Consider the following 16,439-nt stretch of genomic DNA (forward strand, 5'->3'; position numbering starts at 1 on the left):
TGATCCACGCCCCTTTTTTAAAAGATGTCTGTGACCAACAGATGCTTATCTGAATTCCCAGTCATGTGAAATCCATAGATTAGGGCCTAATTACTTTATTTCAATTGACTGATTTCCTTATATGAACTGTAATTCTGTAAAATATTTGAAAATGTTGCATTTATATTTTTGTTCAGTGTATTTGTGTTGCGGCGAAATGGGAATCACCACACACATTTGTGAGGTTTTATCGCTTGAATGTCGCTGCCTCCAGTGTAGCCCACAGTGTGCTTACAGCTGGGACAGGAGAGGGTCATTAGGCAGCAAGCAGATTGCACAATACCTGGGTACCGCAGGTTTTCCTGTCGGGTTGGAACTCTGGGTGGTCTGCCGTGGGCCGTTTCATTTGGTGTCCGCTGGGGTCGGCTTGGAGCGTGATTTCATATCCCCATAGCTATGTTGTACCAAGTTGACCGACTGAAAGGGAACGCACAGTTAGGTAGAGTCATAACTGTCCGTTTTTCCTGCTCAATTCACATGGTCTGGAATAACTACTAGCCCTAGTTATACCATCAGGCACATTTAAAGCTTTGGCCTTTTGAGCGTTCTCAGTCAGAGTCCAGAGTGAAGCTATTGGGCCCCAGCTGAATGCATAATGTAGCTGAATGTACTGTAGCTCGTCTTGCTCCTGCGAGGACCAACAGCATCTTTTCTGGGATTACATAATGTTGTGTGAGTATAAAACTGAAACAAGCAGCTTGTGTAATATATAGGCAGGCAGCATTGAGCTGCAACAGCAAAGAGATGCCTTCACTCAGATGACTTGTTTCATTGGTTTAGAAAAGCTTGAGGTTTATTATAATTACTATGATTAAAAAGACCCAGTAATTTTTAAATTGAAGTTCATTTGTTATTTCCATCCATGTTGTGTAAAGCCACGTGACAGGCACTGATACCTCTTTGAGGACAACCTTCAGGCATCTTTGCTATCTGAAATAAGTTTGTCGATATCCTACATTTTCCTACATTTGTCACTCTTCATGCTGGAGATGTTACAAATGTGATTGGATTTTGCCTGTTACTTATTAAAGAGGATGAGGTCAGTGTAGTTTCCAGGGGGAAATTGTATTATTGTCACGCTTGTTGAAGGACGGGTCAGACCAAGGCGCAGCGTGAAATGCATACATGTTTATTATAAAGATAAACACACGAACAAAAACAACAAAACAACGTAACGTGAAGTCCTCAGGCTAAACACAAAACAAGCCTCTACACGGAACAAGATCCCACAACTAATGATTGCCTAAGTATGATCCCCAATCAGAGACAACGAGCGACAGCTGTCTCTGATTGGGAATCACACTCGGCCAAACATAGACATACAACACCTATAACGTGAACATAGAAATAACAACCTAGAACTCCACACCCTGACTCAACATACTAGAGTCTCATAAGTCAGGGCGTGAGAGTACCCCCCCCCAAAATTGCGGACTCCGACCGCACAAACCTGACATAACAGGGTAGGGTCTGGACCTCGGCGAGCTGCTTCCCCTCTCCTTCCTCCCACGATGTACCAAGCCCTGTCTGGACCCTGGTGTGGGAGACCCATAACCTGGAGAGGGGCTGACGTCTGGGTCTGGACTGGAGCCGCAGACCGGAGCTGGACTGGGCACCGGTGGAGCGGTCTGCTCTGGCTCCGGACTGGAGCCGCTGACCGGAGCTGGATTGAGCACCGGTGGAGCGGACTGCTCTGGCTCCGGAGTAGAGCCGCTGACCGGAGCTGGACTGGGCACCGGTGGAGCGGACTGCTCTGGCTCCGGAGTGGAGCAGCTGAGCGGAGCTGGACTGGGCACCGGTGGAGCGGACTGCTCTGGCTCCGGAGTGGAGCAGCTGAGCGGAGCTGGACTGGACCCCGGTGGAGCGGACTGCTCTGGCTCCGGAGTGGAGCAGCTGACCGGAGCTGGATCAGGCACCGGTGGAGCGGACTGCTCTGGCTCCGGAGTGGAGCAGCTGACCGGTGCCGGACCAGGGACCGGTGGAACAAGCACGGGCCGTGCCGGACTGGACACACGCACCACTGGTCTGGTGCGAGGAGCAGGAACGGGCCGGACTGGCGACACGCACCACTGGCTTGGTGCGGGGAGCAGGCACGGGCCGTACCGGACTGGGAACACGCACCACTGGTCTGGTGCGAGGAGCAGGAACGGGCCGGGTCGGACTGGGAACACGCACCACTGGCTTGGTGCGAGACGCAGGCACGAGGTGTACAGGACTGGGAACTGACGTTAGAGATCTCCGACTGTACCAGTCTTTCACTCTTCGAGCCCAGTCCTCCTCCCGTGAGGACTCCTCTCTAAGCCCCCAGAAGTGCAGTGGTCGGGGCTCTTCTCCAACAATCCCCGACCAGCCTTTTAGCCCCCCAAAAAATGTTTTCTTGGGGCTGTCTCTCGGGCTTCCTCCTCGGCCGGCGCCTTCTGTGTTGCCGTTGCTCCTTTCTAAACCGGGCCTCCACTGTCTCCTCCCAAGGACGGCAATCCATCCCAGCCTGAATCTCCTCCCATGTCCAGGATCCCTTTCCGTCCAGGATCTCCTCCCATGTCCAGGATGTCTGCTCCTGGGCACGCTGCTTGGTCCGTGTTTGGTGGGATCTTCTGTCACGCTCGTTGAAGGACGGGTCAGACCAAGGCGCAGCGTGAAATGCATACATGTTTATTATAAAGATAAACACACAAACAAAAACAACGTAACGTGAAGTCCTCAGGCTAAACACAATACAAGCCTCTACACGGAACAAGATCCCACAACTAATGATTGCCAATAGGCTGCCTAAGTATGATCCCCAATCAGAGACAACGAGCGACAGCTGTCTCTGATTGGGAATCACACCCGGCCAAACATAGACATACAACACCTAGAACGTGAACATAGAAATAACAACCTAGAACTCCACACCCTGACTCAACATACTAGAGTCCCATAAGTCAGGGCGTGACAATTATGCAATTCAGAGGGCAGATGCTTATTATTATTACCATCCTCATCTGTGTCATCCTCTCCATAGACCGTTACCTCTATTCATTTTATTTGCAGCATATTAAGATTTTTGTAGAGAATTAGATTAAGATGTAAAAGGACCCATGAGCACCAACATGAATTTCATAAGAACATGTCTAACTGGGTGTCAAATGAAAGCTAAGAGTCTATATTTTTTAGAAATTAAGACATATATAAAATTAGGAATAAGCAAAGGCTTTGATTTCTGGTCAAACAGATGGAAAAGGGGTCTTAGAAAACAACTACCAGGAAGTCGTTAAAGGTATTACAAATACAGCAAAACATAATAATGTTGAAGTAAAGACCCCTGCCAACTAATATCAACGCTCATATTTTGTTTTGGAGAAATGTTTCTGCCTTCTGTATGTTTACGAAACGTTGCCTTGTGCCTTGAAATTCCGTTACCAAAAACCCACATATCTTTAAGATATTTTCTAATTTCTCTGCCTCATGAGGACGGGGGATAATGAAAGTCACAGAAGTAACAAGTAAAGGTAGACCTGTCTATTAGTGATAGTGTTTTTACCGATATCAAATTTGTTTATGAATAATTTAGTGACCATTTTTCGAAATTCCATTACCAAATCGTTATTGGAATTTCTGAAATATCAGTAACGGAATTTCTGCAATTGAATTGGCTGCAATGGGAAATTATAGTAGTCACAGACCACAGTTGGGTTCACAAGTTTGGACAGCACAGTACAATACTGTCACGGTTTCGGCCGAGGCTGCTCCTCCTCCTGGTTCGGGCAGGCTTCGGCGGTCGTCGTCCCCGGAGTACTAGCTGCCACCGATCTATGTTTCATGTTCGTTTGGTTTTGTCTTGATGTTGTACACCTGTGTCTTGTTAGTCCTCGTTAGTGTCCTATTTAGTTCTCGTTGTGTGTGTTTGTCTTTGTATGTGATTGCTCTTCTGTTTCGTGTTGGAGCTACGTACTTCCCTCCAGTGTTTTGGAGAGGTTTTTCGCACATGTTAGTGCGCCGTTTGTTTGACGCCTGTGTGCGCCGTTATTTCGCCTTCGGGCTTATTGTGCTTATTTTCTACGTGAATATTGCACTAAAGTCTTTTGGACTGAGCTTCTGCGTCCTGCGCTTGATTCATGCACCACACCCACCTTCAGCACCCCTTGACAAATATAGCACAGTAGAGTACAGTAAAGAAAAGTAGAGTAGAGTTCAGTACAGTACAGTACAGTACACAGTAGAGCACACTATAATGTACTGTACTCTACTGTACTGCACTGAACTCTATTGTTCTGTTCTGTGCTGTGCTGTACTTTGATGTCCAAACTTGTGAAACATAGACGTCTATGATTGGTTAAGATAGTCCCCTCAGTTGGTAGAGCATGGTGCTTGTAACGCCAGGGTTGTGGGTTCGTTTCCCACGGGGGGCCAGTATGAAAATGTATGCACTCACTAACTATAAGTCGCTCTGGATAAGAGCGTCTGCTAAATGACTAAAATTTAATTTGGTCCGGTCTGGACCAATCACATTTGGTCTTGTTTGGGGCAGAGCTCATTAAAATAATAGCCAGTGTGTAGAATAATACCCAAATATGCAAGGATATTGCATATTTCTACCTTTGTGTACCTATTTAGGATACATCACCCTGAAGAGAATTACTTTCATATCCATAATTATGTATTTCTGTGTAGTACAGATTAGGGACCCATGATTAAATTCCGTTACCGCAATTCCGTTACCGGGTGGAAATCCACTTGACTTACGGTAGTTCAATAACCAAAATAGTTTTTCTCAAAGTCAATGTGTACACTGTTCAAGAAAGGCCTTTTTCCCTTTATTCAGATTACAACCTCTCACTTTAAGTTATTTGAAAAGTAAATAATCTCCCAAATGTCACTATTTCTAAAACAAGCCATAGAAAGTTGGTTGCAATTTCAATTTAATCCTCCAGAAACGACAGAACAAATAATGCAACAAATATTGTGGTTAAATTCAAATATACTAATTGACAAAAAACCTTTATTTTTTGACAGAATGTTTAAAAAAGGTATAATCTTCGTAAATGATATCATTGGTAGGACTGGTGGAGTTATGTCGCACATGCAGCTAACAAAAACATATGGAAATGTCTGCTCTACCCAAAATTACAACCAAATAATTGCAGCCTTACCGCAAAAGTGGAAGAGGAAAGTTGAAGGGGGAGAAAGTAAGGAACTTGTCTGTCGGCCTTGCATTAAAGAACATAATTGGTTAAGGAAAACTGTGATAAATAAAAAAGTATATCAGTTTCACTTAAGGACCAAAGGATTGACAGCAGTCCCATATAGATTGCAAAATAGTTGGGAAGAGATCTTTGACGTACCGATCCCATGGCATAGTGTTTATGAACTGACACGCAAAACGACACCGGATTCAAAAATTAGAATCTTTCAATTTAAATTATTATATAAAATTCTTGCTACCAATAGAATGTTATTTATATGGGGGATACAATCTTCCCAGCTCTGCAGATTTTGCTGTGAAGAGATAGAATCATTAGATCATTTGTTTTGGTTCTGTCCATTTGTAGCTTGTTTTTGGACACAGGTCCAGGAATGGCTAAAGGATTGCAATATTTACCTGGAACTAACCTTGCAGATAGCATTACTGGGTGATCTGAAAAGTCATAGTCAATCAATCAATAATATAATAATACTTTTAGCAAAAATGTTTATTTTTAATTCACAATCTGTAGAAGCAATGAGAATAGAAAGGTTCAGAACTTTTGTAAAACATCACAGTATGGTTGAAATATATATGGCAAATAGAAATCCTATATGGATGGTGTTAAGAGATAGATGGGAGGTATTGAATAGAGTTGAAGGATGGGACTAATAACAAATAACAACAAATAATAACAAAGATAGCTAATAATGTAAGCATACTGTGTCCATAATAAGGATATAGGTTGTATGTTGGGAGCTTTTGGGAAAGAGCACAGTTAGAAAGATATGGCATTTAGAAGCAAACCGGATGGACATCATGAAAATGATCGGAGAGGTTGAGAGTAGAAGAAGTTCAGGAGCAAAAAAATAAATAGATATGTATATATATATATATATATATATATATATATATATATATATATATGTGTATGTATATATAAATATGTATGTATATGTATGTATGTGTGTATATATATATATATATATATATATATATATATATATATATACAGTGGGGAAAAAAAGTATTTAGTCAGCCACCAATTGTGCAAGTTCTCCCACTTAAAAAGATGAGAGAGGCCTGTAATTTTCATCATAGGTACATGTCAACTATGACAGACAAAATGAGAAAAAAAAATCCAGAAAATCACATTGTAGGATTTTTTATGAATTTATTTGCAAATTATGGTGGAAAATAAGTATTTGGTCAATAACAAAAGTTTCTCAATACTTTGTTATATATCCCTTGTTGGCAATGACACAGGTCAAACGATTTCTGTAAGTCTTCACAAGGTTTTCACACACTGTTGCTGGTATTTTGGCCCATTCCTCCATGCAGATCTCCTCTAGAGCAGTGATGTTTTGGGGCTGTCGCTGGGCAACACGGACTTTCAACTCCCTCCAATGATTTTCTATGGGGTTGAGATCTGGAGACTGGCTAGGCCACTCCAGGACCTTGAAATGCTTCTTACGAAGCCACTCCTTCGTTGCCCGGGCGGTGTGTTTGGGATCATTGTCATGCTAAAAGACCCAGACACGTTTCATCTTCAATGCCCTTGCTGATGGAAGGAGGTTTTCACTCAAAATTTCACAATACATGGCCCCATTCATTCTTTCCTTTACACGGATCAGTCGTCCTGGTCCCTTTGCAGAAAAACAGCCCCAAAGCATGAAGTTTCCACCCCCATGCTTCACAGTAGGTATGGTGTTCTTTGGATGCAACTCAGCATTCTTTGTCCTCCAAACACGATGAGTTGAGTTTTTACCAAAAAGTTCTATTTTGGTTTCATCTGACCATATGACATTCTCCCAATCCTCTTCTGGATCATCCAAATGCACTCTAGCAAACTTCAGACGGGCCAGGACATGTACTGGCTTAAGCAGGGGGACACGTCTGGCAATGCAGGATTTGAGTCCCTGGCGGCGTAGTGTGTTACTGATGGTAGGCTTTGTTACTTTGGTCCCAGCTCTCTGCAGGTCATTCACTAGGTCCCCCTGTGTGGTTCTGGGATTTTTGCTCACCGTTCTTGTGATCATTTTGACCCCACGGGGTGAGATCTTGCGTGGAGCCCCAGATCGAGGGAGATTATCAGTGGTCTTGTATGTCTTCCATTTCATAATAATTGCTCCCACAGTTGATTTCTTCAAACCAAGCTGCTTACCTATTGCAGATTCAGTCTTCCCAGCCTGGTGCAGGTCTACAATTTTGTTTCTGGTGTCCTTTGACAGCTCTTTGGTCTTGACCATAGTGGAGTTTGGAGTGTGACTGTTTGAGGTTGTGGACAGGTGTCTTTTATACTGATAACAAGTTCAAACAGGTGCCATTAATACAGGTAACGAGTGGAGGACAGAGGAGCCTCTTAAAGAAGAAGTTACAGGTCTGTGAGAGCCAGAAATCTTGCTTGTTTGTAGGTGACCAAATACTTATTTTCCACCATAATTTGCAAATAAATTCATAAAAAATCCTACAATGTGATTTTCTGGATTTTTTTTTCCTCAATTTGTCTATCATAGTTGACGTGTACCTATGATGAAAATGACAGGCCTCTCTCATCTTTTTAAGTGGGAGAACTTGCACAATTGGTGGCTGACTAAATACTTTTTTCCCCCACTGTATATATAGATATAGAATTATTGTAAAATTAACTCTGTCCATAAGGTGTAGATAGTAAGTATAGACCGGAAGTAGAGGCCTGGGCGTTGTTGTTCACTAATTTACTCCAAGTAGGGAAAGGATGGTGGGGTTGAAAAGTAATAAAGGGGAATATATATATAAAAAATAAATAAAACATGGGGGATTGGAAGTGATGCAGACAATTACATTGATAGAAGATACAATCTATCTGCAATATTAAGCTGATCCATCCCCCATAAAAAAAAAACATAAAAAAAAACAAATAAAAAAAAAAAAAAAAAAAAAAAACAATTTAAGTCAGTGTGTCATGTCATCGCTGAAATCCCATTCATTATGCAGACATCATTGAATCTTAATTCGGAGCAAATATAGTTTTTGGAAAACATGGACACAAAAAACAGAGGGATTCTCAGTGTAAATTGTTAAAGGTAGTCCTTGTGCATAGAGTTGTATGGTTTGTTAAACTTTGAAATAAATTGTTTTTGTTTGGCATACATTTTTAAGTGAAAGATCTGAGTCTCAGCGCAATTCTGTTACTGTGGAATTGTTCCTCATAGTAAATTAGTATGACAAACATGGACATTTCAAACAATTTAGCCTACTTTTATTCCTTCCTAAAAGCAATATTGTCCCACCTAAAGTATTGTTGCATTTGGCTGCAAAATTAAATGTCAGCGTTTATAAGAAAAGCTATATGAGCTTGATACTAAATGTCCTATTTTCAGTGTAGCTTCCTTTTGCAGATTTGCACACAATAAGCCCATTCTGGTGTTTGTCTTGGTGCTGTGGATGGATATGACCATTCCAGAATGATGAATATGATCCATTAGTCGGTTAGTGGAACTCATCTCTGATGATCTGGGATGGAGCTCTCTGGCCTTGATGTAGAAGACCCATCTGTTAATTAAATCATCCCACAATTGAATCCCCTACCAAAGAAAAGCCTTTCTGAATCTGATGATAGCAGTAGCTCATTTCCCTGTGTGTGTGTGTGTGTGTGTGTGCTCAGTTAGAAAAAAAGGTGGTATCTACAACCTAAAAGGGTTCCTCGGCTGTCCCCATAGAAGAACCCCTTGAAGAACCCTTTTTGGATTCCATGTAGAACCCTTTCCACAGAGAGTTTTACATTGAACCCAAAAGGGTTCTCCTATAGTGAGGACAGAGTGCAGGACAGACCAGGGTCTGGAGATATGCAGATCTCTGTACAGCTTAGTTGATATGCAGATCTCTTTTGCCCGTCTTTGTAGAGCTTAGCTCTAGAACTGACAGCAACAATCAGCTTCATTCTCAGGGTGTCAGCTTCTGAGGCTAAACGATCTAGCATCTTGACTCATCTGCCGTGTGTATAGTGACTTTAGAATGAAATAAAGTTTATCTCTCCTAGAGTTGAGAGGCTCAACACAATGCTAAATAATTCAAGTGTGAAATCATTGAATAAGGATGACAGAAACAATGCAGGGATAAGTTGAATTGGGAGGTGGATTTATAATGTGGATTAAGAATTGCATTGATTAAAATGAATGAATAAATGAATGGAATAAATTGGTAGTTTATTCAAGAACTCACTCAGATATTTAGACAGATTTTGTTAGACAATTACATAAGGAAAATGGAGGATATCAAAATGCAATACGTCTCTTTGTTCAGGTCAAATCAGCTTTCTTTCTTTTTTGAAGGAGGGCACATAGGCCTAGACTGCACTAACTATTTATTAATATAATATTTTCAGGTCTTCATTGTATCGTGGCCTGTCTGTGTATTTTAAACTCTTACTCCTCTGCCAATTAATGGCCTTTTTGATGTCGGATAGGAAAGTGGTCATTACACGTCCTCTCATACATCACAGAGAAGAAAGCAGGGCAAACTCATGAATATAGATCCCTCTTTTCTGTTTGACATTAAGATTTAATGATTTAATGAAATGAGGCATTGTAGAAATTACAGGGAGGGATCCAAGGAGGAGCGAGAAGTATTTGTGTAATTTGCTCAGATAGGCCTGTGCCTTTGCCCCTGAGCTCCATTGCACATCAATAGTGTACAGTCCAAGTCTAGCTTTTCACTTGAATTCTCTCTACTCAGACTCCTGGCTGTTGTTGTAGTTGGTTTGAAGCTGTGAGCTGGCTGTCATGCCTGCCTTATGTCTGCTAACATGGACCAGCCGTGAGGGTATTTCCCACTGGCCTTGGAGAAGTGAGAGAGAGAGAGAGAGAGAGAGAGAGAGAGATGGAGGAGGGAGAGAAGGTGTGGGAGATGGAAAGAAAGAGAGAGAGGAGGTTTGAGTGAGAGGCAGAGAGAGAAAGAGAAAGTGTGTTCTGTATTTCTGGTGTAATGGTGAGTATCTGGGTCTGGACACTTAATGAGAGCCCAGATGCTTTCCTCTGAACACAGAAGCTGCATCTCTCTCTCTCTCTCTCTCTCTCCCTCTCTCCATCCCTCTCTCTCTTTCTCTCTCTCTCTCTCTCTCTCTCTCTCTCCATCCCTCTCTCTCTTCCTCTCTCTCTTTCTCTCTCTCTCTCTCCCTCTCTGCCTCTTCCCTCTCCCCACTAATTTGTAAGCTTGCGACCAAATTTGATTTCTTTGCACATTGGAGGCACTCCAATAGCCTACCTTTCTATATACTGCAGGCAGAACAGTATGTATCCCTCTTGCTTTCTTGGAGCCATTATAGCAATCTTCTCTTTAAAATGTCATATCAACTCCTCTGACAATAGCAGGGTCATGTTGTACCTATAAAAGATGTCATATGCAAAGTGGAGTTCTATTCAGAACTAACAGTACTACTTATGGTTGAATAAATAAAAAGTAGATCTTTAGTTGGCTCTGTAGCTCAGGGCCCATATTTCAAATCAAATCAAATCAAATCAAATTTGATTGGCCACATGCGCCGAATACAACAGGTGCAGACATTACAGTGAAATGCTTACTTACAGCCCTTAACCAACAGTGCAAATAGTCCGGGTAGCCATGATTAGCTGTTCAGGAGTCTTATGGCTTGGGGGTAGAAGCTGTTGAGAAGTCTTTTGGACCTAGACTTGGCACTCCGGTACCGCTTGCCGTGCGGTAGCAGAGAGAACAGTCTATGACTAGGGTGGCTGGAGTCTTTGACAATTTTGAGGGCCTTCTTCTGACACCGCCTGGTATAGAGGTCCTGGATGGCAGGAAGCTTGGCCCCAGTGATGTACTGGGCCGTACGCACTACCCTCTGTAGTGTCTTGCGGTCGGAGACCAAGCAGTTGCCATACCTGGCGGTGATGCAACCAGTGAGGATGCTCTCGATGGTGCAGCTGTATCTTTTGAGGCTCTGAGGACCCATGCCGAATCTTTTCAGTCTCCTGAGGGGGAATAGGCTTTGTCGTGCCCTCTTCACGACTGTCTTGGTGTGTTTGGACCATGATAGTTCGTTGGTGATGTGGACACCAAGGAACTTGAAGCTCTCAACCTGTTCCACTACAGCCCCTAGTCCACAATCATCTCCTTTGTCTTGGTCACGTTGAGGGAGAGGTTGTTATCCTGGCACCACATGGCTAGGTCTCTGACCTCCTCCCTATAGGCTGTCTCATCGTTGTCGGTGATCAGGCCTACCACTGTTGTGTCGTCGGCAAACTTAATGATGGTGTTGGAGTCGTGCCTGGCCATGCAGTCATGGGTGAACAGGGAGTCCAGGTGGGAAAGGGCAGTGTGGAGTGCAATAGAGATTGCATCATCTGTGGATCTGTTGGGGCGGTATGCAAATTGGAGTGGGTCTAGGGTTTCTGGGATAATGGTGTTGATGTGAGCCATGCCCAGCCTTTCAAAGCACTTCATGGCTACAGATGTGAGTGCTATGGGTCGGTAGTCATTTGTCATTTAGGCAGGTTATCTTAGTGTCCTTGGGCACGGGGACTATGGTGGTCTGCTTGAAACATGTTGGTATTACAGACTCACTCAGGGACATGTTGAAAATGTCAGTGAAGACACTTGCCACTTGGTCAGCACATGCTCGGAGTACACGTCCTGGTAATCCGTCTACGGAGAGCGTGATCACATAGTCATCCGGAACAGCTGGTGCCCTCATGCATGCTTCAGTGTTGCTTGCCTCGAAGCGAGCATGGAAGTGGTTTAGCTCGTCTGGGAGGCTTGTGTCACTGGGAAGCTCGCGGCTGTGCTTCCCTTTGTAGTCTGTAATAGTTTTCAAGCCCTGCCACATCCGACGAGCGTCAGAGCCGGTGTAGTACGATTCAATCTTAGTCCTGTATTGACTCTTTGCCTGTTTGATGGTTCATCGGAGGGCATAGCGGGATTTCTTATAAGCGTCCGGGTTAGAGTCCCGCTCCTTGAAAGCGGCAGCTCTACCCTTTAGCTCAGTGCGGATGTTTCCTGTAATCCATGGCTTCTGGTTGGGGTATGTACGTACGGTCACTGTGGGGACGACATCATCGATGCACTTATTGATGAAGCCAGTGACTGATGTGGTGTACTCCTCAATGCTATCTGAAGAATCCCGGAACATGTTCCAGTCTGTGCTAGCAAAACAGTCCTGTAGCTTAGCATCTGCGTCATCTGACCACTTTTTTATTAACCGAGTCACTGGTGCTTCCTGCTTTAGTTTTTGCTTATAAGCAGGAATCAGGAGGATAGAGTTATGGTCAGATTTGCCAAATGGAGGGCGAGGGAGAGCTTTGTATGTGTCTCTGTGTGTGGAGTAAAGGTGGTCTAGAGGTTTTTTTCCTCTGGTTGCACATTTAAAATGCTGGTAGAAATTAGGTAGTACGGATTTAAGTTTCCCTGCATTAAAGTCCCCGGCCACTAGCAGCGCTGCCTCTGGATGAGCATTTTCCTGTTGACTTATGGCCTTATACAGCTCATTCAGTGCAATCTTAATGCCAGCATTGGTTTGTGGTGGTAAATAGACAGCTATGAAAAATATAGATGAAAACTCTCTTGGTAAATAGTGTGGTCTACAGCTTATCATAAGATACTCTACCTCAGGCGAGCAAAACCTCGAGACTTCTTTAGTATTTGATTTTGTGCACCAGCTGTTGTTTACAAATATACACAGACCGCCACCCCTTGTCTTACCGGAGTCAGCCGTTCTATCCTGCCGATGTAGCGTATAGCCCGCTAGCTGTATGTTATCCATGTCGTCGTTCAGCCACGACTCGGTGAGACATAAGATATTACAGTTTTTAATGTCCCATTGGTAGGATAACCGTAATCTTAGGTCATCCAATTTATTTTCCAATGATTGAAGATTGGCTAATAGGATTGATGGGAGGGGCAGTTTACCCGCTCGCCGTCGGATCCTTACAAGGCACCCCGACCTACGTCCACGATATCTCTGTCTCTTCCTCATGCGAATGACGGGGATTTGGGCCTTGTCGGGTGTCTGTAGGATATCCTTCGTGGCCGCCTCGTTGAAGAAAAATTATTCGTCCAATACGAGGTGAGTAATCGCTGTCCTGATATCCAGAAGCTCTTTTTGGTTATAAGAGACGATGGCAGAAACATTATGTACAAAATAAATTACAAATAACGCGGAAAAACACACATAATAGTACAATTGGTTAGAGGGCTGTAAAACGGCAGCCATCTTCTCCGGCGCCATTTGAACCAAGCGTCTCAGAGTAGGAGTGCTGATCTAGGATCAGGTCCTCCCCTGTCCATATAAACGTATTCAGCACTCCTACTCTGACAGGCCCAGGGCTTTTAATTACAAAGGAAACATAATTAATGACCCCGAGCCAGTGGCCCAGGTGACCAAACTGCTGACCCATTTCAACTGAACACATGACAATGTAAAAATGCTTAAATCCTGAAGGAATATAGGCCTAATCTCCATGTTTGCCTACTACTGTTATAATTTATAGGCCTATGGGATTGTGGTGGAATATGTCTACCTAGCGCTCAGATTTGAACGTGTCAGTACAGAGAAAATACAGCGTTGAATTTCTTTGGGAGAATTGCCCACTTAAGATTCAGACAACCACTCTAGGCACTGTTCGCAGCCATAATGGAAGTAAAGAAGAACCTCATCAAAGCCTATTCACCATTTCCTGGGATTCAGTGTCTTGCGCTGTTTGCACAATTTGTCCCTACCCACTTGACAGTTGTTCTTGTATCTTAACTGTGTATTCCCTCTGCATTTAGGGGAGCGACATCCGTGGTGTGCAGATGTCGACAGAAGGGAACACAGAAGCCGTTTGCGGTGAAAACGCTGAAGAAAACAGTAAGTTCTCACTGGAGTCTTAGTGTAGTCATTTTACCCAGAGACTACAACAGGCTAAATTTCCTTCCTTAACACAGTTTTATTTTGTTCCTGCAGGTGGACAAGAAGATAGTTAGGACAGAGATAGGTGTTCTACTTCGACTCTCTCACCCAAACATTGTGAGTGTTCTACACACTTTTGTGCTGTCCTTGCATAGAATGAACGATTGTTGTTATTTTTTTTATTAATGCTGAATTTATGTTTGTTTTGCTTTACTTCTTTCAGATCAAACTAAAAGAGATATTTGAGACCCCATCAGAGATCAGTCTGGTCTTAGAGCTTGTGACTGGAGGAGAACTATTTGATAGGTTAGTTAACTGCCCTAATGGTCACACACACACACACACACACACACAAAAACACACACACACATACACACATACTCTCTGTACATTTCCTCTGTTACAATAATCACAACACGTGTTATTCTCTCAGGGTTGTGGAAAAGGGCTTCTACACTGAGCGGGATGCTGCTGATGCTGTCAAACAAGTATTAGAAGCCGTTGCAGTGAGTTGACTTCCTTCCTCTGACACCTGTCAAAAAGTAGGCCAATAAATGTCTAGCAAACTCTTTGACATACTGTAAAATCATCACACGTTCACTCCGCCTGTCTCCTTATCTATACATTGTAAAGAACAAAAGGGCATTTATAGAAAGCTTTTTCAACAGTGGACACGGTTCAAGTTCACTTCATTGAGCTATCACATGACCAAGGGTGTGTCTCTCACTGAGCTATCTTTGACATCTTCTCCACATGGACTGAACCATATGTCATATGTTGAACAGGCATTAACTTGTTAGTGTCTTGTAAGAGATCTCCTTCCATGATCCTCAGTTAGCAACAGATTGATGTTGCCAAGGAGATGAAATAGTAAGACAGAGAGGGAATTTTTAACACATTGAAATCTGCCTAGGTCTTGGTGTTGTAGTCAGTCTACATGATGCAACAGCTGCTGTTTTCCCAACGGGTCGACTCAGGAGAGAAGAACAGGGATTTCTGAAGCCTCCAGATCCTTTTGAAGTTTCCTTGTGTTGTTGAGCAAGTGCTGAGAAAGCGTTTGTTCCTTGTTGATTTGGAGTGATTTATTTACAGTGTACACTTCAAAGACAGCAGTTCTGTGGTCTGTGTTACATGATGAAAGCCTTCTGGATATCTAGCTAACGTGCTAGTGGAGCATCGTGGTAGCCTCATGTCCCGTCAATCTCACTGACTCACTACACTCTGTTTGTGACAGATTCCTTTATTGTAGGCAACTCATTTTGTGTTATCTTAGTATCACAATGTGTTGATTATTTTGGACACATCTTATGCTGTGATAACGGAGAATCCAGAGATTATTATTATTAATTTTTTTACTATGTCAAAAGACGGTATTAGGCTAATGCTCTTGATTTTGAGATGTAACATTGAGAGCCTATGCATCTCAAAATAATATTTCCCTCATTGGCCAAATACATCAGCTAGCCCACCTCTCAGGTAGGCCTACTTTACTTTCTCTGGCGGAAGAGCACCACAGTCAATGAGAATACACAGCTGTGTTGTTGGGTTACAGTGCTGTACGATGGCTTATTGGCCAGAATAGTTTTTTTTGTGTGGTGCTATGGCAGCCGTGGGAGGCCTGGGATGTGTGCGGTGTGTGTGGTGGGGGCTACTGTCTTCGCTTCTCCTTCCCTTATTCCCTCCCTCCCACACACCACGCGTCGGATGAGAGAGGACACCTTATCTGTGTCAGCTTCGTGCAGGAGAAGAGAATTCCCCTCTGACATCATAGAGAGATTACACCGGAGGGGGTCACAATACATAGTGTGGGGAGAAAATGATGCCTTTGTTCACTGTGAACAAGGTCTATTCAACTCAGCCATTCCCAAGCAGAAAATATGTCTGTTTTGTTGCTTAATAAGGGTAGCTCATTCAGTGCGAACCTTGATGCTTATAAATTTAATGTCAGTGCCAGTGGAAAGGAATGTGGTTTTCTTTAACAGCTTGATGTTAAGGGTTTACATAAGAAACTAGAGATTTGGATATACACCCACCCACAGTGTGCAGATTATATAAAGTTATGCAATAGGTTGCTTTACAAACAGATATCATTATCAAGACAGTGAGCCATAGATTTGTCAGAGGAGGTCTATAATCATAACACTACAAAGTCTGAGAACGCATTGCTTTCCCTCACTCAAATCCCACCTTTGTCTTTTCAATGACCAGCGTTATCAAGGTAGCTGCCTTGTGCTGCTGTTTTCTGTAACTGGACAGACTTCTATGGCCCACGCTGCCTTGTTTGATGAGTTACTGTGGTAACACAGGTGAAAGTCCTCACTGAACCCCAAAACAGTTTAAAACATGCTTACA

The 16,439-nt window shown here is 43.2% G+C and overlaps 1 protein-coding gene across 1 annotated transcript in view; it reads left to right on the top strand.

Annotated features, from left to right (window-relative positions):
* LOC311127177 (calcium/calmodulin-dependent protein kinase type IV-like) overlaps nucleotides 1-16,439 on the top strand; it is a gene marked incomplete at its 5' end in the record, with an annotated part of 40,477 nt that overhangs the window by 17,840 nt on the left and 6,198 nt on the right. Inside the window, 4 exons of the mRNA XM_084158957.1 lie at nucleotides 13,967-14,045; nucleotides 14,142-14,204; nucleotides 14,311-14,393; nucleotides 14,521-14,593. Coding sequence (XP_084015083.1) covers nucleotides 13,967-14,045; nucleotides 14,142-14,204; nucleotides 14,311-14,393; nucleotides 14,521-14,593 — 298 coding nt within the window. The remainder of the gene's footprint in view (nucleotides 1-13,966; nucleotides 14,046-14,141; nucleotides 14,205-14,310; nucleotides 14,394-14,520; nucleotides 14,594-16,439) is intronic.

Source organism: Coregonus lavaretus, assembly GCF_964263955.1.
Source record: "Coregonus lavaretus genome assembly, chromosome: 4".
NCBI classification, from domain to species: domain Eukaryota; kingdom Metazoa; phylum Chordata; class Actinopteri; order Salmoniformes; family Salmonidae; genus Coregonus; species Coregonus lavaretus.